Here is a 26,676-nt window from a genome sequence, read left to right as displayed (position 1 = left end):
TTTAAGAAACTCATTTTATAGAAATTATATTCCAGGGGAAAAAAGTACAGTTATATCTATTTTAATGTTACTGTAACAGGCAAACGTACTGCTCTCAATTCCCAGAGTTATATTGGGCTGTTTAATATGCGATATTGTTAATTTACTTATAAAGTATATTGATACACATAGATATCAGTAAAATGTACGACATATGTGTTTTTTTTAATCAAAATATCAGATGGTGCAGCACAGTATCCACTTGTAGTGACTACAGCATCATTAAACTTTTGTATGGTTGTGTTTAGGTACTCACAGCACTTGGTTAAGGTTAGGGAAAGATCAAAAACCATGATCTTTCCCTAACCTTAACCAAAGTGCTTTCGCTGTCTAAAACACTGCCGTTAATAAATGTAGCACTTCAACCATCAAAGAAAGTGATTGTGAAAACAGTTTAGGGTTGAAAATACCACAAGTATTACCAGTGCTGGTTCAAAGAGAAAGGAAATGGCCTGCAACACTGTCGGTCTGGATGTAAAAACATATCTCTTCATTGGTTTGTTCACACAGTCTCACAGTCACACGAGTCTTTGACAAAGCGCCAAGGGATCAATAATGCTTAATGACACCTTCACCAGGAAACTGCTGGTTGTAATTGCTGAAATTCGCTATGATACTCTCTGAACAGAACAATAAGTGCTCAATATTCAGTTTCGGTTCAGCCCAGCCGCAGTCAGTCCTGCCCTTGTTCAACAATGAGGGTCAACTGACCTCTCTGAACACTGAAAAGAAAACACATAAAACTCTTGTCTCCTCTTCCTGTAAGTTTCAGTTGGGGTTTAACCAGAGCCCCTCCGGCAGCCCTGCCGTTGTTCTGCTGCAGTCCCTCCTGACGTCAGATGGTTATTTGAAGAGGGTCCGTGCCTCCTGGTCAGGTTTCCCACAGGGCCGAGGCTCAGCCCATCTCCCTGACCCCCCGGGAAGCAGAGGTCACGCATGAGAGAGGGGAATGAAAAGGGCCATTCCTCTGATTTACGACCCGACGTAGCTATAGGATACCTTCAGCTCAGGGATGGTTTTTGTTACGGAGGTGGAGGTACACCAAAGCAGACCCCCACCACCACCACCATCACCACCACCACCACCTCCTGCCGACATTGGTTTAAGATTTCAGTCATCCAGAGGGACAAGCCTGGCACTCACTGACTGGTGAATCTGGAATTTAAAATGGCCTTGTAGTGTTAGAGGACAACGTGGAGCTACAACAACAGTTATCATTTAATTTTGAATAAGTTGCATTCCCAGATGTAAGCCAGCTGTTGGATTTTGGAACGGCGTTACATAATTGATTCGACCGCTGCTGTGTTGGATCATTCCAGTCATTCTTTGGACTCAGTTAAGAAGATTTTTATTTTAGTCAGACGTGAGTCAGTCTGCATCTATATCAAATCAAACTGGTCCTGGTGACCTCTGGCTCTCGGGTCAAGAACTTAGCTGCCTCCCATATTCCCAATATTACACATGAGGGCTGCCTCTATGAGAGCTTTTATTTATTTTTTTTACAAGCTGCTATTGTAACTGAGTGACAAGATGGTTTTGTGACATGAGTCACCACTATCCAACACAGCTCGCTGAGTTCCCCCATTTTGCTTTAGCAAAGAGAACGGTAACAATCTGGTTCACTGACACACCAACATTGCAGTGATGGGTAAAGTGGATGGTGCATTTTAGGAGCACACCCCCCTAGAGTAGAAAGCGCGGCCTCTTGCTTTCATACAAGAACGCTGAATATTTAATTTATTCCCACCGGTATGTTGTTCAAAATTACTTCAAACTGCAACTAATCTTCACAGACTGTTGTCTTTGCAGTTACAATACAAGAAAATATATACAAGAGAAGTCAGTAAAAGGAAGAAAACAGAATGTTTTCTCCCACATTAAATATTAATTTGTTGTTTCTCATGTTCCTGGGGCTTTGCCATTACCATTCTTTACTTCTTCCAGCTCTGAGTGGAGCTGCTCTGTTTTGTATGACATTTTGGGGTAATAGCATACAGCATTAATCAAGCAAATTTAGGACTGTATGCATATTGACTCTATGCATATGCTTTAAGTGGTGATAATCAAAACCAAGGTGGATCATGACTACTTGTGTGTGAAGGGGGGAGTTCATAATGACAAGCTTTGCAGGATCTTTGAGTGCATCGTTTTGGTTTCAGGGCGTGTAACTCTAATGTTCTGGTTCACTCTCTCAGCTCTCTTCACCACAGTTTTCAGCTACGCAACTGTAAAAACTGCACTCTGCACCAAGTGACAGACAGATAAAGTCAGCAACTGGCTGGTGAACACAGTGGAGCATTTTGCCGCCATAGAACCAGATATTTCCCTCAGGAGACACTGGAGACCAAAACAGAGCTGTTATCTATGTTTAGCTTAAACCATCAGGTAGCCAGAGACACAACTGAAACTAAATGTTGTTGCTTCAAGTTTGCCGGATGTATGAATAAGCAGCTGTTTGTTCAATACATCAACTTACAACATGACAATATGTCAACAGTATATTTACAGCTTTTTTTTCCCACTGCTCCAAATAGCCAAAAAAAAATCTGTCACTGGAGGTTTATTTTTGTCGCTTATCCACTGTGAAAGAATCACATTCTCCAAAACCCTGTCAGAATCAGTATGTAGAGTGGAACTGGGACACAGCTCCTGCACCAGTGTTTCCAGTTTCAGACCACCACTGCTGCTACACACTCCCCTGTGCTTGTAGCTTCTGGATATTTCAAGCATGTTTCTGATTAAAACGTGCCTTGGTAACAGCTGCTAATTGGCTACCATGTTTTATTCTTGTCCTGGCAGATCAGAGACCTGTGTGTTAGCTATGTATGTGTGTGTGTGTGTGTGTGTGTGTGTCTGTGTCTGTGTGTGTGTTCAGCCTCTCTGTCCCTGAGTCATGAACCGAGCTTCTCTCAAGCGTAGACATCCGCAGTCTGCTGAAGCTGCTGGCGCAGAAGAACTAGGCCAGATTTGACACACTTCACAACCCATGCTAACCCTGACACACATTATTGCTTCTCGGAGCTCACAGGAAAAATCCCAGCTACAAATGCAACACAGTTCGAGGCCACACAAAAACAAAATGATAGTATCTGAGATAAGTTGATTAGCTGGATTGGAGGTTTTTTATCCCAAAAGATATGTAAGACTGAAACAGTTCGGTTGTGACAGTCGCCACAAGTGTTCAAGACCAAAATCAGTTAAAAACTCCAGGCTAAAAAGGAATGAGATTTTCATTTGTTGAGAGGTGGGTCCGTTATGCTACGTTAAGTAAACCCACAGCTGCTTGTGTAAATAATAAGTGTCGTTTCTTACATTTGTGGCTTATTAAATGGCTAAGAATAGTTTTGTGAAGTTTCAAGAGATGCTTTATTCATTTAAGAGCTTCAGAGTGAAGCTGTAACTGGGTCAGAACTTTGCAGGACAGGATTTGCTGGTGTGCAAAAGTGTAAAACAGGAGGTCCTCCTCAGACCCCCTGTGGCAGGTCTTTTTTTTAATTTTTTTTATGCGAGTAGAAAACCACATCAGCAGCATCAAAGCCTGGAGTGGTGGATCCCTGCCAGTTTATCATCCACATTTCTAACTACCAGGCGTTTTCTACGAGCACACGAAAGACTAAAACAGGTACAACAGCTCAACTTTTCCTCTGAAAACTTTCGCTTGCTCAGCACTAGACCAGCCTAAACCTTAACTTTCAGCCCTGTAATAATAAGATCTGAATTGTCCTCTGCCAGCTGTTGTCTGTTTATTTCAAAACATGACCATATGTTTAAACCTTGTCCTATGAACCCAAAACAGGATGTCACAGCAGGCCCTCCGGTCAGAGTAACTGACATAGACACAGGCGCACAGGAGGGCTATTGTTTTCTTCTGCTTTGGGAAAGAGAGAGAGAGGGAAAGGGAAGTGTGGTGTGGGAGGAAGAAATCAGATGTGTGTTTGTGTGTATTTGTGTATCTAGTTATTATACACTGTATGTGTTGCTATTTGAAACAGACTTACAGACTGTAGGGGCTAACTGAGGAAACAACCAGCTGCTGAAATGTTGTTCAGTGCCTGCGTAACAGAGCCCAGGGAATGTGTCAGACATTTGTATCCTTAAATGTCCTCAAACCATTTTGGGGTGTCTTTTGAAGGGAAAGTCCTTAAAATAGAAATCACATATTGTTTTACTTTGTGAAAAGTCCTTCCTCTGAATAAGTCATCTTCAGACAAACCCTAGAGCTGCTGTCATGGGCAGTGAATTATGGAACAACTTGTCGCTGGACAGCACATGTGATGATTTCACAAGGATGTGGACTCATTTTGTAACGCACATCTGTAAGCCTCAGGAATAAATATAGCTCAATTTAATATCTTAAAATACAGTTAGACATCTGGGGAAATAAAATGGAAAAGACAGTTTTTTTTTGTCTGTATTATACAAAATATAACATGGTAATTAGTGAGGTTTAGAGGTGCTGGTAGGTGGATTTTGTTGCCTTTGTTATGCACCAATTGGCTCTAGTTCTTTACTTGGTGGACAGACATGAGAGTGGTATCGATCCTCACCTCTAACTTTCATCGATCCTCACCTCTAACTTTCGACAAGAAAGTTAAGCATATTTCCTAAAATGTTGAAATATTCTTTAAAAAAGAGTCCACAGAGTCAGGCACCAATTTTTATGTCAATGGATCAACTTTATGATTTATGCTCTGACTTCCAGCCTAGGGAGATAGTTGTCAGCATGAAAAAATTGTTTCTACTTTCCCCCGAAAGGTTTAAAGCCGTTGTGAGCCGGTGCATGCGGAAACAAAAGCTGACTCAGGGCTGAAAAGGAGAAAAGAGAGGACAAAGAGTGTCAGGAGGAGTCTGCAGACAGGGCGGAGGGTCTGCTCCTAAGACGCTGTAGACATAGCATCAGGCCACACAGAGGCCTCCTTGTCTACAAACACAACCTGTTGCAACTCACTCAAGAGCATAGTATGCAGGGAATGCTAAAAGGATTAACGCACAGCCACTTGAGATAATGTGAAAAATGAGACGCGATGTGGTGGAGGTGGCCAACAACAAGTCAAGGACAAGACGCCGTCACAACACTGATTCAGTCGACCATTACCCTCTAAGAAGATTAGGCAACACATCACAGTCACAGCCTTTTCTAAACATCCTTTTACCTTTCTCCAGTTTTTCTAATTGAATGTAACTTAAAAACATATATATTTTAATTGATTACTGAATGCTACAATATTTCGAACCATTATTTATGAATAAAAACATTTTCTTTCTGCTATATACCATAATAGGTGCAGACTGAGTTTAGATACCGTAATGTAAGAAAATCACAACAGATACAGTAAAGAAAATTACACACGCATACATTTCTTCATTTGTGTTTATTTGCTGTGTACATCATACACAAACCTCTTTGGAATAAAATCAAAATGAAATAAAAAAGGAGATTCAGAAGTTACGGAGCCACTTTGTAAACATGCAACCAAATGGTTTTTATCAGGGTTTTTATTAAAACAAAACTCAACAAAAAAAGTCCAGTCTGAAGGAGTTTCAGGAGTGTGCCATGCTCATGATGAATACAGGAAAAAGAAAACATATCAAGGCTGCAAATACTTGTGTTCATTTATCACATGTACAAATATAACGTGCCCTTAGGTTCAGTAATACTCAGTCTAACCTCCACATACCTCGGCAGACCCCCAGTTCATATTTCAGTGGCATCCTCCAGGCCAAGCAATGGAAATGACCTTTCATTGAGATAAAGTGACAATCACTGAAGGATGGATGAAGTGAGGTAGGATCTGTGGTTATCAGAGAGAGGAGGGCAGCTTATCCTCCCCTGCTTGTTTTATGATGGGAGACAGGCTGACGGAGCCAGCTGGGGAGGTTCAACATCTGTAAACTGCCAGATGCTCAAAGTGACATCGTACAGCACTTGGCAGTAAGGGTCTGACGACTTTAGCTACTTTACTTTTGGAGGTGAATATATTATTTTAGGTTTTTCTTCATTCTCATTTTTTTGTGAGATTTAAACCCTCAGTTTGAACATATTTGCCTGCCACAGTCCAGTTTTGCTCCTACAGAGTTGACCATTAACAGGCTGTCTCTCCCTTGCAGCTCTAGAGCTTACACAGCTGTGGGCACTTTACAGGCATGAAGCATTAGCTGTGGTAATCAATGACTGTGTCACAAGTGATTATTGGACAGTGTTTACTATGTGAGAATTGGTTGGAAAATGAGCTGAAAATTATGCAATCTACTGGCCAGGCATGGCTCTTTATCCTCCACGATGCAGGTGCTCCTTTGAATCCAGCTCAGTGTTTAACGTTATATGAGATGAATCTCTGTACAGACTCAAAGTTATATCTCTATCTTTCATTTCCTCTCTCCCTGTCCAGTTCAGTGCATTAACAACCCCACAGGGGTGCCTCGCATGTTTGTTCCAACGCCTGCGTTTAAGGAGTAAAAAAAAAAAAAGCAACACACAAACTAAACTGGGACAGATCCGAATGAGGTACTCATGGTTCACTTCACACTCACACAACAGTTTTCCAGTTTAGAAAAAAATCATAGCTTAGTGGTTTTCCATTTTAAATTAGTCATTAAGGGAAAGTGTTGGTGTCAAGGACACTAAACTGTGTCCGCTGTGTCATGACAGACATACACTTATGTGCCTTGTCAGGGGTCACAGGGGCTGATTTCAGATCAGGTCTGAATCAGAGTTGTTTCAATAGCTGAATGGAAGATACAAGTGAAGAAGACGGCAATGTCCACTCCACACACACTCACACACTCATACAGATACAAAAACATTTTGCAGGGAGAAATGGTTCCATTCGCCAGTAAGGTCAATCTATACCCACACAATACTTCCATAGGCTCTATAAATACAACATATCATTTTGACAAGAGATAACTAGTTGCAGTCATTGTCCCCTCGCTTGAAGAAACAGTCTCTTTGGAGTCGGGAAGAACAAGGGACTGAGGATAACTATGTGCCACGGATGCTAACCGCAAGTGCAGACATTAGCAGCTGAAACAAACCCTAAGCTCAGCCGCTTTGACTTGCATTGCACCTTGTGAACCAAGTCCTATTTTTTTCTTCTATGTTGCATTGTAGCAACACGGCTAGCTTATCACATCCCATTCTGAATGATGTTGAAGTTCGAGTGAAAATTCAGTGACAATTCAATGCTTTGACTTTTGGTTTGTGGTGCATTTAAGCAGCATATTTCTTCACAAAGGGTAAAGGTCAAACGCGTGTTTCACTAGAAATGAACACCTGCAGATTCTCAGCTCTCCGTGGCACATGCTATCTTCTCCTTATATTAAACTGTAGACTCTTTGGGTCCCTCTCGAGCAGCGTTCTTACACCCGTAAAGCCACTTGATGACACGAGCGTTTCTCTCGATGATTGACACCCCAGTGGGAAGCTGCTCAGCCAGCTCCTCCTGAAACAGGCCGTCTCCTGAGTGTCGGGAGAACTCGCTAGGCTCTGAGCCGCCGCAGCCGTCCCCGCCCACGCTGCGGAGGGCCAATGAGAGTGTGTCTATGGAGCTGGCCCCAGAGAGGAAATTCTCCCGACCCAGACGCTCTATCATGTCCATATCCAGCCCACAGAAGTCAAAGAAATGCTCCTGCTCTGATAATGCTACAGAGCAGCGCAGACGCAGGTCTGACTTGGAGCGATGCAACTGCCCAAACTTCCGTCTGGGTGGTGGTGGTGGTGACGCCCGCTTCCACGGGTCATTCTCATCATCATGGTTACTTGAGTGGTTTCCATTGGTGATACCATTGCTAACGCCATCGCTGGTGCCATTTGTAAATCCATCCTTAGTCCCTTCAGGCGTGCAGCTCAACCCAGGACTAGGGATTGACCTTGGGCTGCGTTCGTGGTCAGTTTTACTTGACCTCCTGCTCCCTGGTCCGCCATCCACAGTGTCTTTGTCGTTGGTCCATGACATGCGGGAGTCTCCATCCCGTGATGGTGCTTTTTCTTCACCGATGACCATCTTCTGAATCCTGCCTTCACCTCCGCTACTCTTTTCCCTCATGGAGCCCTGAAAGAGGCGGCGGACAAAACTGTACCCCTTTACTTCCATGTTATTGTTCTCTCCCACCGCTGCACCACTGGGGCTCTTGCACTCTTTCTTTTGCCGGTAGATGACGAGGGAGTCAGGCCTCAACATGCGTTTACCTGTGCTTCTTCTGAGTATAGGAGCACTGTGCGGCGCTACTAAGGTGTTAATTCCAGGTGTCCTGGGGCTCGGAGGCATTACATTGTTCACATTGCTCCTGTTATGTGCCTCAATATCAACAGAAGTCCGTCTGTTCTCCTTTCTGGAGTCATCATTTTCATTCTCATCTCGTGAAGTGAAGGAGCCAGAGAGTGTAGAGAAGGGGGTGTTGGATGAACGACGTAGGGGAAGATGAGGGGTCAGGCTGCCGGGGATGGCAACAGCTCGTCGGGGCTGCGGTGGCGGGGTGGCACAGGGAACCAGTACAGGCTCCTGTTTAGTGTTGATCACCTGCTGGCTCTTAACATATTTGGCTTTGTCTGCCTCCAGTCTCTCCACTGCGCTGATTGAGCGACCTTGGCCACCGCCATCTATCTGCCTGCGCAGGTAGTCTGGACCCTTGTTGAGGAGCCTCAGAGGAGAGGGGGATCCAATTGGTGTCAGAGGCTTCATATTGGCTCACCAGGCTGGGAAAGGCATCCAAACTGCAGCCTCTCAATGACTCACAGTTTCCCCAAGAGAGCTGTTGTTGGCCCTGTTAAGGTTTCAAAACTAATGAGGGTGTCTGGCAGCTCTCATTCCAGTTCTCACAGCTCTTGAATCTTCATTTAGGGGTAATAGATAAGTAGCAATTCATGAGACCACAGAGTCCAAATTTGTTGTATCGTTCTCTATAGATAGCATACAGTCTCTTTGTTGGGCAGTGTTAGAACAAATTGATATCTCTATCCAGTATTTACACAGGCATTTGGATAGGAAGGCAGGGCACAGGGAAGTGCTTTTTTTTGTCAGCCAAAAGCACTCCCAAATGAGACGCTCCCTGCCCACAGCGCAGCAGAAATAGCATGTAGGGTGCACTTTGAAAGGGTTACTTTTTCCTCCCCCGCTTTTTCCTCTCTCTCTTTTTTTTTAATCTCCCAACAACACCCTTCACTGTTGATCTTTTCAGTGACGGCTGCGCGAAGAAATTAGATATAATGGCCTCAAATATTTGCTTTGTGCAAGCTGTCAAGGGACACTGGGTCAAGACTTTTATTGTTTGGCGCCCGTCGTGGTTGAGGTGACCTGTGGGTGGCCGGCACCGAGGCACTTGGATTGTTGATGGACAGATAGGGGAGATGCAGATCTTGTCCTTGTCCTCACCTCACCTGGGTTGACCCCTGAAAAGAGACACAGACAGAAATTGGTTTTAGTTGGAAGTGCTATTCTCCAGGGCCGGCAGCAGAGACCAGATGGCAGGGAGAACAGAGGTCCCTACAGCTCAGCTCAGATAGTACTTATTTAAAGCTGGAGGGAGTTGCATGTCTGGAGCGGGCAGCAATGCAGAGCTGTCATGTATACGCATTTAATGACCCCCTAACTTAGATATATATTAAATGCAATATGCATACTACTTTTAGACATGAAGCCGATACTCCTATCTAAGTCAACGGTCAATGAGTAAACAGGTAAGGCGTTCAAACACAGGCTATGGTAGCATGTATGAACCAGCAACAACCACTAAACAATGTGATTCTCCTTTAACAGTAAACACAGTATTCTGAGCTGTTGCATAAATGTGAACAGAGAAATCCAGTTTCCATATGCAAGAATCAAACATTTCATTTTAGTGTGAGATACAGTAACTGTTGTCAAGCCACTATCACAGCATCCTGAAAATGGTGGATGAAAGAAAAATGGATATAGCGATGTTTGTTGTCCAGACAGGGTGACGACAAATATCTGCCTCCATCCGTTTTCTGCACAGGAAGTTGAAATGAACTTAAGCTTTTTTCAGGACAGACACCATCGATTTGAGCAGTTGTGTTGGGTTTGCTTGGAAATAAATGGCAGCAAATACCCGTATGACTGATTACTGCGGAAAACCTGGCAAGCAGAGAAAGCATGTGTTTTTCTGCTACAAGCAAACCACCTCTGCACCAATCCTCCTGCCTGTCCACTGACATGACAGGACACCATCTTCAGGGGTAGAAATCCTCAATTTTCTGACAGATTAGTGTAGCTGACCTCTTTAAAGTTTTACACCACTGACAGCCAGACTGAGGCTGTTGCAATTTAACCAGCCTCCAGTGCTGCTTAAGTAAGCCAATACACTTCTAAGCTAATAACTCTTTCATAGTCACACTTAAACAGCTTGTTCTTCAAATTAACAAGCCACTACAAAAGTTAAGTGACACTTTAAACCAACTATAAGGCATAAGGCATGAGGCTGTGAAATCGACTGTCAACTTTACCACTTATGTTGTGCTCTGTGAAGACGTTGCATATCTTTTATGTTTTCACACTATATGAAGATTTAGGAGGGGGGAGGAGGCTGCACCCGAGGAGTATTTATAGCTTGAAAACACCCCAGCCGAGTTATCATGTGTCTCTGTATGTGTGCATGTATGTGTGTATATGCATGTGGTCATGGGTATATTTGTGTATCTGCTCTAATTTTAACATGAGGCAATAAGAGGCTTCCCTGTAAATGAAAGAGGGCCCTACGCACAGTTAGCCTGCAAATAGTCAAGACACCCTTTTCATGTGCAGAAAAAAGCAGTGAGTGTCTGCCATGTGCAAACTGCAGACGAAGAGCACATCTTTACAACCTGAGGCTGTTATAAATACCCAGAGGCACAGGTGGTGCCTGTTTTTCGTTCACCTCCCTTCAAAATGTATGAAGAGTCCATCTGGAGAGATAAATGTTCCTTATTCTGTGCTAGACGCCAGGATGGTGTGATATTGTTGTGCTTATCGTTCCCTCAGGTCCGCTTCAAGTGTTATCAAATGCTATTTTAGCTTTTCCTTCACATGAGGTAAAAACAATGAACAACCTCTTTTGGCAGGAAAAGGGATCCACGTCTCATCAGTTAGGACGAACCCTATGCACCCCTGTGCACACGTCTTCCGTCTTACATGCTGACATGCTCTTGATTTAGAAGATAGTAAACAAATGGCTGAGTGAGATGCAAGTCAGGTCATTAGGAGTCACGTTTAAACCAAAGAAAACATGACTTTATGCATTTCACCCCACTAACACTCACAGTGTGAATTAAACAAAAGGAGACTGTATTACTTTCAAAGGAAAACTTGGATTCTTCTTAAATCATTTAGTCTCATATTCTCACTTATTCCCAAAAGTAGGACTTATTTTCTTAAAATTAGAAATATTCTGCAGCTATTGAGATCATGTCACATGGTCCCAGTGCAGATTCCTGACACGTAAAAGAGTTTTCTTGCTCTTGTTTAGCATTCAATAACAGATTAAATGAAAAGTTAAGACAGAAGAGAGATGATGGTCTCTGTTGAGCTGTGTTCCCACAGCAAAGACAATGTTAAATCAAGCTTAATAATAATAATAATAATTTATAACATTTAAAAAAGTTGAATGTTTCAGCAAATTTCTTTTTATATGATTACAGTACTTACAATAGAGACGTAATCAACAGTGAATGCAACACTAATCAATTCCTAAAATGCTTTCCATTTTTCTACTATCTAGTCGACCTCTACTACCACTAAATACTTCTAAAACTAATCACTAAACTACTCCTGACACTTCAGAAGGTGACCTCTCATTTCACATTACTTCATCCAGCCACCGCACCCCCTCACAGAGCCGGCCCGTCAAATGGTATACGACTATAAATTCACCAAGGATCGGGGGCAACAGCCAGCCACTTAGTTTTTCCAGATGTCGGGCTGTCGGGAAAGTCGAGCATTGTTTAGGTAGACTCGCGGGAAAATGTCTCACAACAGGTGTGGAGGTGGAAGAAAGGGTTTGAGGTTGGTATAAAACAAGAAAAATGGGCAGAAAATGAGGAGGAAGTTGGAAGAGGGGGTTACGGTGTATAGGCTGGGGTTATAGGGTATTTATTAGACACCTTTCTTCCGGAACAATCTGTTCCCCATCTGGGTCCAAAATGGAAAAGTGGCAGGCTAATGCAATTGAAGCGTTAAAGGAGATTATCGCCATGGGAGCCTAAACAAAGTCATTAATCCTGATGTTAGCTTTCCATTGAGGGGGATGGGAATAAAGTATGCAAAATCATATGAGGCAAACAGGGGACAATATCTATGGATACAGCTACTGTTAATCCCCGCTCACCCAACAGTCATATCCTTGAAATACATAACAATATGTGCATTCATTGAATCTGATGTCAAGTTGAAAGAAAACCAGCCACTTTCAGAGGTTATCTATTGCTCCAAGCGCTATCTCAGAAAGGTTAGATTTGAAAATACACACACACACACACATACACACACACACACACACACACACAGACACACACACACACACACACACACGCAGGGTGAACCAGTGACTCAATTTGGGATTTGCGTGAGAACAATAGCCACCATTAGGTCCATTGACCATAATGAGCCAAATTAGTACCCAGCACCTTCTCCTGTGATCCGGCGGGTTGTGAAAAGCGTGAGACGGCTGGAGAGTCTCTCTTGTTTTTCACGGTCTCCTTTGTTTCTCACTGTAGGTTGTCATTAACCTCTAAACCCTTCCCTTCTTTCTCATCTCTATAGTGAACCCCGCACACACGCACCTTCTCCTTCCTAACGCTACTTAACCTTGTGTCTCACTCCCCTACACTCCCCTTCCCACTCTTCGTCTCTCTGCATCTCCTGTATATGCCACAGGGCCTCCTTACCCTCTCATTTCCCTCCCTACTCTATCACTCTCTTCCTGTGTACACCCTGTGTGTCTACCCTCTCTCTCTATCTTGCTCCATTTACTGTTACTCCCAGTATCTGAGTGCAATCTTCGAAAGGTTTTGTCTAGCTTGGAACAACACACATTTGTGTTACTTTTCCGAATAAGATGCTTTATTCATCAGAATCAGCTGTGTGCTGACGCTGTTAGTAACCTACCACCAAGGGGACCCAAGATAAATATGAAGGGGAACAATATAATTAACAAAATTGGACAGAAAAAGAAAAACATTTCTGCCTGAAAAATAATTGCAAACATCACCCTTTTGTTAAACTGGTCAGGATCAGAAGCCAGAAACATTGAGTGTGTTCCAGTGTCTGAGCCATCTCTCAAAAGGTAGATCCTCTGACACACTCAAAGTTTTCCTTTTTAACTATTTTATGTTTTTGTTGTTTGTTAGTCCCAATTAGCCAGTTGCAGTGATCTGCACACTATGTCATCATTTGTTTTCATCTGTTTTTCCTCTGCAGCTGTGAAATCAGCAAATACACACATGTAACAGTGTTGAGAGTTTAGTATGCACTAAACAAACTGGTTCACACTGGGTGTCGCCGGAAGACATCTAAAGGCAAAAAATGATACCCAATGAATCGTTTTGAATAGCGTTAAACGTGCACAGTTTTGAACGCTCCCTCTTCTAAGGGATTAATGTTGCACATAAAAAGTGATAGAAGTAGTTGTGTAAAGAATAAACAAGATTATGTATATGGCGGGACCGCCTATGGTCAGTGTGGGAAATTGCATTACGTGTGATTACAAATTCAACATTTGAGCCTGTAACCTGTTCAAATTAAAAGTCCTCTAGCGTTTCAGTGGGTAGAAACCCTTTATTTCTTAACAGGGTTTTACTGCTGTGCTGACGTGCTGCAGGGAGTTGTCTCATTTCCCTCCCACTCTCCTGCTCTCTCTGCTCAGTGTGTCTCATGTTTAGTTACTCCTCTGCCTCCTTTAGTAATACTGATACATGTAATGAACGTAGTTTATTTGCCTTAATGGAGATGAGGGTCAGTGAGTTGAAAGTGCAGCTTCCGAACTGCCGGGAAACCAGAGTGGCTAGGTGACTCCCCGTAGCAAGAGGTGTAGCCCTTATTCCCCCACGTTGGCATCCACAAGTGGCCCAGCCATGTACCAGGTTTATACCCACTTTGTTTGAAAAAAAAGTCTCTAAATCTAGCAACAAATGCGCTAAGTTGGCAACACTGCAGGCTGTAAACGCCTCCCTAATAGAACCTGTTTGCGCCAGAGAGTCCAACTCAGTCATGTGGCATTCGGCCAATGGTGAAAATATGATCAGTCAGTCAGCGACATTCTCCATTATAAAGATAGATATAGAAAAAATAAAGAATAAAGAAAGATAAAAACGATAGCTCAGGAGATACTTTCTCACCTCTGCACTCCCAGCCAGTCGCTGCGTGAAATGGGAGCGTTTGTCGCATTTTATGTTTCAAGAAGTTCCCTCTGAAGCAGAGTGCTGCTTTTCTAACTCGCTTGACGTGAACCTTATTACAATAAGCATTCATGGCCGGTCTCTGGCTATTGCGTACAGCATGTACAACATGATCAACTAGTTAACATTAACATGGGTAAACTTTCAAAGAAACTAGTGAAACCTGCAAACATCTAATTCCTAAAGTGATCTCTGGGACATACAGGCCAAAAGCACCAAAAATGTCGCCAAAATGCAAAGAGTAACCACCTCTAGGTTTACCAGATCTCTATGTGAAGTCTGTGACCCCTCTCACACACCTCCCATCTCTCTGTTCTTTAATAAAACTCCTCTGTCTGTCTCTCTGGCCTCTCTCCTCCTTTCTTCCCACCCCCGTGTCCTCTCTGTGAAGCGGATGGCCCAGCCTGCAGGGGGAGGCTTAACAAGGCGCCCCCATACAGCTAAAGAGGAACCAGATGTTTTGTGTCATGCTACATCAAGATGCTCAGACAGCCCTGACACAGACCTGTCATGGGAAGGGACCATGTACTTCAATTTTTCTTTTAATCAACAACATTGTTTGGGGCCGCTTGCGTTTGACCCTGCGAGAACATGCAGGTCGTGTTCAAGTTTTGTTATTGATTATAACGTCACGTATCACATATCTGAGAGTGAAAAGACACAGTTCTGCTTATTTTACTGGGGGGGGGTGGGGGGGTCCAGGAAGTACGTGTTTGCTTCAGGACAGAAGAACTTCATCTGGACATATCCGAAGAAAGCCCAGCTCGCCTTGGATCAGGTTAAAGGAAGTTCCACTGTGAATGATGTATTCACTGAGGTAAACACAAGATAAGAGGTTACTAAATTCACAAGGACCATCTTTGAAGCTCTCGGGAATGCATTCAGCACGCTTACCAGTCACATTAATCTTTGGACAGAGGAGAGGCATCTGCTGCCATCAAGGAACCAACTGGCCATCTTTAACGTCTGTCCTCTCTCTCTCTCTCTGTCATCTTGCATTTCTCGCTTTCTACATACTAACATCTGGCACCACTATTAAGGACGACACAGACTAACAATCATCACTAATGGACTGCAATGTCTGAATGTTCAAACGTTAACCGAAGCTCATTCAAAGGTGTCAGGACGAAGCATCTGTACACATCGATTGTCTACAGTGTGAATACAAAGCATCTGCCACTAATGAGCCACGATTCATGACTTTTTGTCCGGTTCCAGCACAGACACAGACCTCAAGAAGTCTCTTAGGGGGCTGGGCGAAGAAAAAGGAGGTGTCTTCTTCTATCCCCTGAACAAAGAGGAACCGGCCTTTCTTTGCATTATTAATGGGTCGACAACAATGGTCCTCGTCCAGGTCTACAGATAAATCTTGACCTGGTTCCTCTGGCTCATTAGTCAGGGAGGGAAAAGGACAAATAACATGATGACAATGAAATGTAAGAGCTGCAGCCACGGGACACATAGACTACTGTCCCCTCAAAGACAAAGCCTGGTAGCGAATTGTAAATCCTATCACCATTGTGAGGCCTTCAGCACCATTAGCTGCTTGATCTACGGTCAGAGGCTACCTTGGAGCTTTCTCCACATTCATGTGGAGCAGCAGTGGGCCCCCCCCCCGACTTGAACAGATCTCCACCCAAACCGTAAAATGGACAAGATGGGCTCCTTTTGTCATTCAAAGCAAATGATCGCAGGGACAGCTGAGGACTGGAGCCACGAACCAAAGCAGCCAGGTCTGTGCAGACTTTGAGAGGACAGTGATAAGATATGTGCCGTACCACTCAGGGACGTGCTGAGTGTACGTGTGAGTACATGTCAATATTAGCTAAAGATGAAGGTCAAGAGTGAAATGAGTGACGTCGACAAAAGCAGCAAATACATTCTACTTAAAATGACCAAAAACAAAGAGTAAATCAGACCAATTGGCTCATAAGCTGGCTAATAAAAGATTATTAGCCAATTAGTTGATATAAATATATGTATAGATATAAAAATAACAAGACATTAAAGTAAAAATTGTTGAAACTAAGTTACCAACATAACTAATAGCAAAACCCCTGTTACAATCCAATTAACTGAGAAAATAATCAAAACAATTATCATCATGTGATTTAGTCCATCTACAACAGCCATTATAATGCAGGTCAGGTCTTTATCAGCACTGAAACACCCATGCAGTGCTAACACAGATAAAGTCTAGTGAGATAACACGTTCACTTTTATTCTTGCTTGCTTTTATCAAGAGGCTGGTCTAGTTCCTTTTTCTTCTCAGCTAAGAGCTCAGGAAGAGAGCTGCTGCAGCTGATAACCGAACAGCTCTGACCTATAAAGTTTTATCAGTTGCTATTTACTTTTTTAACAAGTTTTTTTTTTTTTTTTTAAAGCAAAAACAACTGCACACAACCTTTGCTTATGAGAGTCTGGACTAAAACAATCCAAAACTAAATAAACTATCTTAAAGTCAGTTTTTAGATCTTGATGATTATCATGTGAATTCCAACTTCAGCTTAAATTTCTAAATGAGATGATCAGATCCACCAGGTGCACTGCAGCAGGAAACTTAATAATCCACCAATAATCCACTCTGTAACAGAGAGACACCTCGAACCAGCCTCCAAGTCCAGGAATGTTAAGCCCGCCTGCAGTACCTCACTGTCGATGAGTGAACTATTGAAGGGTTAACACTCATACACTTGGAGGTGAAAGCCGCCGTGACGGAGACGATACCTGGATGCTCAGAACTGTAAGAAAATTGTATGACTAAAGCCAAACACAGAGAGAATGAAGCCAACGATCCAGCAAGACACTGAAGGGAGATCATTTGTATGTGTGTGTGTGTGTGTGTGTGTGTGTGTGTGTATGTGTGTGTGTGTGTGTGCAGTAGGGCTGCTCCTTTTCTCTCCTAGTCCACTTATTTGTCACGTTTGTGATTGGTTAATAAGTGGTTCTTATTGTTTATTCTGTGAGGAATAACCAGTTAGTGATTGGACATTACAAGCATCACAGTACTATTAACCAAAACGCTTTAGTCTTCAGTCAGACGACATTTTTCAAGATCTCTTACTGCACACTGTTGCCCAGCATGGGTCTATTAAACAATTCAAAATGTGGCCTAAAGTGGCAACACATCCATTCCAATGAAAGCTGCTCACTCATATGTGCTACGCCAAAAAAGGTTTAGTCTCTCATATTAACGAAGCTAAAATAATGTTCTGATAAAGCTTACTCAATCTACAGATAATTAACTGGCAAATATTTGATAATAGATTAATCATATTCTTTTAAAGTAAGGTGCCAAAAATTCTTAAAACTTAAAATGTGAATTTTTGCTGTTTTGTCTTAGTCCTGAATCTGTTACTGTTCAGACAAAATAAGCAATTTGAAGACATCAACTTGGGAAATTATGATGGACATTTTTTGTTAGTTTCTGACATTTGATGGAATAAACAGTTGATCAGTTGATCAAATTATTGGTAGATTTTTTATTGCATTCAATTCTGTTTTAAACTTTTCAATGCAATGGTTGAAATTCAAGTATTTCACGTGCTGTTTCTTGGACGTGCTAGAAGACAATACTAGAGAAACATATAGTCCAAAAAAGAGACTGGTCATAGTGTGCAGTGTTTCATCCAGTGTGGATCTGTGTGTGTGTGTGTGTGTGTGTGTGTGTGTGTGTGTGTGGGTGGGTGTGGGAGGAGACTTTGTGGTGAAAGAAGGGTGTATGCAAGAGAAAGAGAGTCGGGTTTAAACACCAAGCGTCCAGATCTGGGCTACATCAGGCAGACAGCCCAGCTCTGGACGGCGTAGTTTTGTAAATTATGACCACTGCTGCTGCTGCTGCCTCAACATGCCAGCCTGGCTTATGTGACCAGCAGTACAAACCACAGTGACCTACTGAGTTTCTGCAGCCCCGCTGTGGACTGGGAATGCACGATGCAACTCAGGGTAACACAGATCCCCCCACTGAAAAAAAAAAAAAAAAAAAAAAAAAAAAGGCCTGTCCTGAGGCTGTTTATACAGTATGGTACAGAGGCATGAATCTGGACACATCCCTCAGTCTCTCAGAGTCTTAAATTATGAAGGCCTGTTCTCGCACTGTGAACCCTCATTAAGCTCTCAGCTGGTGTGAATGCTCCGAGAGACAGCTCGGTCTGGCGAGCTGCCAGATGTTTTATTTCACCAAGTCGGCACATTTTTCACTCTGCCAGGCATATGTCTGCTTCAACAAAGTGATAAAAGACGCTTCAGTGGACGGTGGTGGTTAGAGTTGCACCGAGTAACTAAAATGTCAAAACACAGTCAGTGGTGTTAAATTATACACCTGTGTACCTGCATTTAAAATGACGGAGACATCAACATAGCTATAAAAAGCCACTCTACAGTGATGGATAAAGGAAGCAGAGAGCGGAATCCACTACTTGTAGATTTAGTTTTAGGATCGGGAACGAAGAATGAAATGAACGAAAAGCTGGACCACAGACAGGAGATTTGGGTGATACTCAGTATTTGGAAAGCAGGGGGAACATACAGTATGAACAGAGAGGAACTCGGCACAGAACTCCCAGAAAGACTAAAGAGAATTCATAATTAGTAGTAAAAACATTAGTGTCACATCTGTATAACCTCTCTCTCTTCTCACAGAGACAGTATTATTACATTATTCCAAACACATGCTGCTGATGTTAGCAGCATAAGGTTCACACTAACTTGTGAGGACTTGTGACAGGGCTGTTTGGGGTTGGTTGGGGCTTAAAGCTGCTCCAGCTGTGCTGTGTCCCCAAACACTGGGTCATCTGTGACTGTGGTGCCAAACTGCACCCAACCCCCCTCCCCTCCCTACTGTATTACTACACACTCCCCACCACTTTAAATGTGCCAACATTGATTTACCATCTGCAAAGCTGAACAATGCTTTGCGTTTTCACCAAGTACATAGACTACAATTTGTGATGAAATAAAATGCTCAACTTACACTTCTTACAGTGGCAGCAGTTTGTTTACTGGATGCATCAGCCAAACCTACGTCTTCATTTTTTAAAGAGGGATTGTTTTTAGCTGTTTTAGCTACCTGAAAGCTTGGTTTTAGATCTTTAGTATTTCTCCATCAAAATATATATTCATGACTAAATAGGTCAAATTTGGGAGAAAAAAATCCCCACATACTATTTATTGGAAGTTTTACAGTCACAAACTCACCTAATCTGTGAATCTTTTTACAGCTGAGTCTTGCCCATTTGAAACCAGAAACATCAGCAAGAACAAAAACACATATACAATACCAAGAAAATGTCAGAAGAGTCCTGCGCGTTCATTGAGAGATGCCACAAATCAAAACACAACACTGATCTTTTGCAACTCTCCCAAATCAAAGCCTCAAACCAATCATGACTTCTCCCCAGAAATGTAAAACTGCATGAAAAGAACCGTCCAGAAATCTCTCACACAAAGACCCTCGACTAAGCTCCTCTGTGTTTCCTCGCTGCCATCTAAGCTTAGCTGTTAACCTCCGCTGAACCTGCCAGCTGTCTTCTCTCATTACCGATCAACCGACCTGCTTCCCCGCAAACAGCCCCCCGAGTGCCGCGGAAAGAGACCCCTTCGTTTGTCCCCCTTCTCCTCCTCCCCCTCCCTCCCCTCCTGCCTCGCTCCTGTCAGAATCAGAAAACATCTGGAGGAGCCCGGAAGAGTCTGTGGAGCTGCATCGATGGTCTCCTCCTGTGTCGAGGGGGACGTCCGGCCCTGTGTCGTCTTCCTCATGGTCGAGTGGACACAGCGCGGCACGGTTGAGTGTGATGGGATGTGGCAAAGCTACAGAGGCGCCCGGTCGGACTGTGAACAATTACAGGGATGTGAGAGCAATGGGGAGAAGGGCTGCTCTCACAGCTGTCACCCACACACAGGGGACTGTCGGAAGATGGAGATCTGTCAGATCATGTTTCATGATTCCATTGCCCAGGATGAATTATGGATTGAGTTATGAGCCCATGGAGATGGAAGTGATGTAACAGCAGAAACTGACTCAGACCTCAGAGAATGACAAGGCTGATTGAGATAATGATCCTATCTGTTGTGGATCCAGAGATAAATATGAGCATTTGGTGCAAATTGTGAGTGCAGCATAGTAAATCTTCCAACAAGGATAAGCCAACAAATAAATATTTCAGTGCAGAAAGCTACATAGGCTTGTGCATTTTGTAAAATATGTTTGCTCATCAAATTATCACTTCAGTGAATCTGATCCCACACTCAAAACAAAACAGAAGAAATACTGGCTTGGTATGTAAATGTTAGGTTTTACTTCTCGTTTCAGCCAGCAGTCATGTGTAAGAGTGGGTATTACTGTATCATAGGGTGCCTGTCTGAATCTGTTGTTTTGGTGCTGGATGTTGTTGAGAAGCTGAGACTTTTTGACAAGTTCTTCCTCTTTTTCAAACTGCTCTTCCTGAAAACAGTCGATGAGAAAGTTGCAGAGACCGGCGGCACAATGGCCCAAACAAGGTGACAAGGAGCAATAAAGCTAAATTATAAGCCCGACGGAGTGTTTGAAGTCTCACACTGTTGTGAACGTCAAATATCTAAAACCAGCTGCTGTTCGGCAACACACACACACACACACACACACACACACACGCACACACGCACACACGCACTCCTTCAGCACAGTGCCAGGGGGTAAGATGATGTCATTAGCAGGGTACATTTTCCCCTCTAATTAGAAACTCAAGCTTCCCGCCATAACTTGGGGGTCTTTACATGCACCCATGCAACAAAATGGTGATTAAACTGAACAAATGTTTGACGTCCCTCTTAAAAAAAAGTGTTGTTTGTACAGGCGGTGCTCTGCAGGAAAGCAAAGCCATGCTTTGAATGTGACTGTGGTACGGCTGAACTTTAAGTGATAAGAAACACATGATTGGCCCATTGTGAACTAAAACCATGAAATATCCTGCGGCTTCCGCTTGTTCTCCGCAGTCAGAACTGATGTGGTTCAAACCAATCAGATTATATGTATTTTGGAGCCTCAGAAAAACAGTGTCAAGAAAATACAAAAAGGGGGAGAAAATTGGAAAATAAAAGACTAAGAGAAATCCTGGTGTACTATTATATACCATAAGATATTCAACGCTTTGACATGTGCTAGAACATGCACAGGTCAATGATACGGTGGCTTCTTGGCTTCTGTTTAAATGGCTACAGTGCGGTGAGTACGTGAATACGTGTGACTAACTTTAGTACATAAAACCAAACTGTCTCAAAAGTCATAAAGTCAACATGATTCTGCAGGCACTGTCTGCAACCTGCATTTCACGTTCTGAAGTGTTGCACCACCAACCACACCATCACCATCAAAATCACTGCTGGTGCTATAAGCCACGCAGGAAGGCAAAGACCTACATTACATTCCATTTAGTCATATTAATGATGTCAGGCCTCCTGTCAACACCCCAGACGGAGACTCTCTGCTCTGCTCTGCACCCCTGGGCGCTGTGCTCTGTAACAGGAGGAGGCATTCTCGTCTGCTCTGTTGGGATCAGCATCAAACACAGATGCAGCCGTATTACAGCTGGAAAATTAGCACGCTGCCACATGAATCAGGGGAGCAAAAAGAGGGACTGTTTACGACTGCTTCGCACTGTAATTTTGCAGGTAGGTATTCGGGTTGGTTGGAGAGGCGTTTGTATCCTGTGTTTGAAAGTGCGCAATATGAAGGACTGGTGTTGTGGCTGTGGGTGTTTTGAATGATCTATGACTCACTGTAGCTTTTATGCAAGGATGCAAGCCAGGTCAGATTTGAAGGATTCAACTTCAAAGAAAAAACAAAACTGAATCTAAGAAAGGTGGGGAGGAGACCAGCTTAAATCTACCTCCTAACGATTCATAATGCATCATGCGTAACCCTCCATTCATTTTAATAAAAGCCTTGAGGGTGATTACACCAAAAACTATGTAGAAAACAATTACTTTATATTACAGTTATTAAATTAATATCTAAATCCCTAAAGTGCTCAGAAAAATGGGCAAACTAATCTGGAAATCCTACTAAATTAGTTTACCTTCCTTTCGTTGTCATTTCTTATGCAGGGAACTGAACAGATTACCTCTCCCTCTGGAAAGTAAGAGTGAAGCAAGCGTCACTGCCAGTTCACGGTCTGCATCAAAAAGCATGAATTAAACCTCCTGCTGCTGCACACGGTCCAAACCAACACGTGCTCACCTATGAATCTGAGGGTGAATGTGTTTAGAGGACATGTGTGGTCTGTTTAGTCTGGCTGCTAAGTTGTTTATGCGCCTGACCCCACGCTGACCAAACCAACTCAGGATGCGTGAGCCTTGAATGTATCAGCAGAGAGTTAGGGGAGGGGGGGCTGGGAGGGATAGAGGTGGGTCAAGGTGGAGTTGACCCTGAGGGCATGTGATTGCCCCCTTGGAAGAGACAGCCATTACGGTCATTTCAGCTTTAGAGTGGGTGGATTGCATAATGACCCTCCCCAACTTACTTTTGTTCTTCCCAAAGTGTTCTCAGGTAACACTGTCTTGGCATTTATATATTTGTTTTTATTAGTACGACTGTCCACAAAACCAGACATGTATTGGTCATAATTGAACTGATTGGTAGGAAAATGCTTGATTTAATTTAAGATTACAAAAACATTTCTTCCCTGATTAGATGTTTGGAAGCCAGAGCCTCATTTGTGCCGTTCCCCTGATTTCATCCAGATGTAAATATTTAAAGCTGGGCAGAGTTAAGATGGGATAAACCTGCAATCCCCAGGTCAACTATCTGCTTTAATCAGAGCACAGTGGTCAACCATGTCTCTCTCTTTCTCTCTTTCTCTCTCCCTCTCTCTCTCTCTTTGCCACTCTGTCCGTGCTGTGCAGCTTTTTACTGACTGGACTTCAAGGCTGAGTTAAACCTGTGAGTCCACATATAGGTTTACATGGCAGATGATTTATGAATTGCTGCATTTGTCAGCTTCTCAAAAAAAAAAATGTTTTGGCATCCAAAAGCCTGGTCTGTGGTGTACAGCATGACATCCATCACACTGCCACGGAGAGTTTGCCTTATAGGGCATCGGCCATAAACAGACCATAAAGATCTCAAGCACAACTCTTAAGAAGACAAACTGAAGTAATCCCGTAGTAAATTTTAAACTGACAGACACGTACTATTCCATAAGGTGGAGACTTGTCCACTCTAGGAATAAACTCGTATTTAATGACAGTAATATAGTGATTTTAAACCGCATAACCCACTATTAAGAGTGGCAAAATCAGCACCACAGCACAGTAATCTTTAGTTAACGTGGCTACTGGTTATATGTCAGCCAGTACAAAAATCATTTTAACTGAACAGTTCACATGAGGTCCAGTCAATACGTGATCACTCACACTGCCAATGTGTCACTCGGTAAAATAGCGCTGCCACTTTATAAAAACAGAACGGAGGAAAAGTGAAAAACAAGAACACTGATCGGATCTATCAGTTCATACCCGAATCCACCCAAACAGCTCCGGTAAACTTCACAAGTAAATGTCACAAATCAATCTGGACTCACGCAGCTCCTAACAACTCAACTATTAAAAATGACAGCCCTTCCGCGTGCTCACCTTATTCGCTCAGTTTATCCACTCTTGTTGTCTTTCAAATCCAGTGAAGGTGTGGAGATCCTCCGTGTGACAGACGGTCAGATTCAGCGTGGCGCTGCGCTCTGCGCTCTGCGCGGACTGCTGGCACACTGACGGTCCGCTGCACGGCAGCAGCAGTGAGGAGGGAGCCCCGACCTCCCTACGGCGGAGGGGGGTGGGCAGGTATAAGGTTGTGTAAACTGACTCCTGTGTCGCCTGCAGGGAGCTGAGTGGAGCTGTAGGGGGGCTGTGGATTAGGGGAAAGACTACAATGACAAATGCAACATCATAACAAGTCATTTAGCTTCTTAATTTCTATAGAAACCTACAAGTGTCAGTGAAAGTTTAATCAAATAAGTAACATATTGCTAGCATTCCTTATAGCATATTAGGTTATCTTGAAAATATGTGCTGGAAAGTTGAAGTAGTAATCAGATTCACTTTCTAACAGAGCAGACTCTTTAAAGTTGTACCTATGACTCTATTGATTGTTAGTAAATAAGTTATCAATGCTTTGTAGATCACAGAATAAATAAATAGGCCTATGTGCTTTGATTAATCAGTTCCAAATTGGAGAACACATGAAGGAAAGTCCCTTTAATAACAGCTGATTCTCTTTAAAAACAACAATTGCATCAGCATGCTAACATGCTCCAATGACATTACTAGTGTGCTAATGTTTAGCAGCTAGCGTGTTTGCCATGCTTGCCACATTGGTTTAGCATGTTAGCGTGCTAACATTGGCAGTTTGTGCAGGTATTTGGTCATAAACCAAAATATTTGACAAATTAAAATTGTGATCTGATGGTGGCACCATGAAAAGTCAGGTGATTAGGATTCATCCTGTGGGGGCCATGAAAGAAATTCCTTGGCAAATAATCCAGTAGCCGTTGAGATATTTCACTCAAAACAGGGTGGCGCTAGAGGAAAAGTCCACCAAAGTAGTAGGAATGCTTGTAGCAAATTTAGCATCATTCCATCAAGATGAATTTTCAAATATTTCACAGAATAACTGGAATTTTGTCTTTGTGGTACCAGATGAATAATCAGGAGATCACCAAAGTCAGTAGGATTCATCCTGTGGGCACCAACATTATCTGTACCAAATGTTGTGGCAGTCCGTCCAATAGTTGTTGAGATTTCAACGTGATAGACTGAACAATTGATACTGAACCACCAAGTCTAAAAATGATCTCATTGGGCTAGCTGATTAATTATATTCCAAAATCTCTTGTATTTTCAAAAATAATTACTAAATTAATTACTGCCAACCCTACTGAGCAGCTTGAAAGTACTTGATTGGTTGAGCTCCTTGTCAATCAAGCATTTGATTGATTGTTTGACTGTGCTTTAATCAGTATTGTTCTCCTGTTGTTGATTAAAAGATCTTAAACAGTTCACACATTATCTTAGTGGACTTTTAGCTCTAAGAGCCTCACAATTACCACATATCACTCACAATCTGAGCAGCTTTAGATGCTTTAACCTTTGATGCTGATAAAGTCACATGTTTACTAAAATAACACCAGAAAATTATGGATCCATGGAGATGATAAACTCTTCACAAGGCTCCTGTCGGCTCTTTTCACTGTGACTTTTTTGATGCTTTTGTTATTTGCTCTGAATCACGATGCTGAACACTTGACTGGCAGAAAGTTGGATGTTTAATCACAGAATAAACAGCTTTTTTTTTTTTTTTTTTACAGCTCTGTGTTTCTCTTTCTCTGTGATTGTCCTCCCTCTCTTTTCACCCTCCTCCCTTAACCCCCCTTTTCATCATAAAACGCAGCTCAACACGACTGGCTCAGAAAGGTCGGGGGGCGGGGGGGGGGGGGTAAAGGAGTGATCCACGTATTTCACACACACCTGTTTCTCATTCCCAAGCTCATCACTCTTGACAGGGCAGACAGGTCAGTGAGGAAGCACAGCACACCGAGAGCCACTGGAAATATTTTACTGAGAATATAAACACGAGCCATGCTGAGGTTCACATGATCCGTACACAGGGCATACATCATACGAACAGGCACACTCGCATGTCCGTCTTCTGTTGTGTTTCCCTGGAGGAACAGTTCACACTTAACAGACCATAACTGCTCCAGAGAGGCAGCTTGGAAGGTCACAGGAAGAGTGTTAAACTGATGTTTCAAGGTAACTGAGTGTGTAAATGTGAAGCTTAAAAATAGCAAGCGCGCTCAAAAAAGCCTTGAAAGAATACAGGTTTAGAAAAGAGATCAATACACTCAATAGAGGAATGACATTTCTCAGAATAGAAGTTCTCGTTTCTCCAGAGCGAAGCTTGCGTAGACACTCACGCTACATTTAGGACACCTCCAGAGTGGAGCCATGGTCTGTCCTCTGCCACATCTGGGGGCCGTAACGCGATCTGCTGATCCCGTCACCCTGACCTCTGCCCTCACAGCCCCGATTTGAGGAAGCCACACTTCCTGCTGAGCGCTGTGTGCGAGGTGGCGAGCGACCTCAACCTTGTTTGACGCCATCTTTGCCCCCAGGAGGCCATTTCCTGCATAGAGGTTCTGTAGAGTCTCCCTCTGCTGCTAGGTGGTTGCGGATCATCGGTGTAGCAGGTGGCTAATTCCTAGCACAGTTCCTGGTGCCAGTCA

At 43.1% G+C, this 26,676-nt stretch overlaps 1 protein-coding gene across 1 annotated transcript; it reads right to left on the bottom strand.

Moving 5' to 3' along the window:
- Positions 1-5,402: 5,402 nt before the first annotated feature.
- LOC111235823 (protein FAM110A-like) lies at positions 5,403-24,167 on the bottom strand. Its single transcript, XM_022764384.1, has 2 exons — positions 24,035-24,167; positions 5,403-9,427 (listed from the first exon to the last, which is right to left on the bottom strand). The coding sequence occupies exon 2, from the start codon at positions 8,718-8,720 to the stop codon at positions 7,359-7,361; it is 1,362 nt and encodes a 453-aa protein (XP_022620105.1). The 5' UTR covers positions 8,721-9,427; positions 24,035-24,167; the 3' UTR covers positions 5,403-7,358.
- Between the last annotated feature and the right edge of the window lie 2,509 nt (positions 24,168-26,676).

The sequence above is a fragment of the Seriola dumerili genome, unplaced genomic scaffold (assembly GCF_002260705.1).
Source record: "Seriola dumerili isolate Sdu_G_001 unplaced genomic scaffold, Sdu_1.0 BDQW01000533.1, whole genome shotgun sequence".
In the NCBI taxonomy this organism is placed as follows: Eukaryota; Metazoa; Chordata; class Actinopteri; order Carangiformes; family Carangidae; genus Seriola; species Seriola dumerili.
Note: the sequence above shows the minus strand (reverse complement) of the source record. Positions and strands in the feature narration are given on the sequence as shown.

Coding starts and splice junctions, on each gene's coding strand:
- LOC111235823 (XM_022764384.1), bottom strand. CDS start 8,720: ATGAAGCCTCTGACACCAATTGGATCCCCCTCTCCTCTGAGGCTCCTC.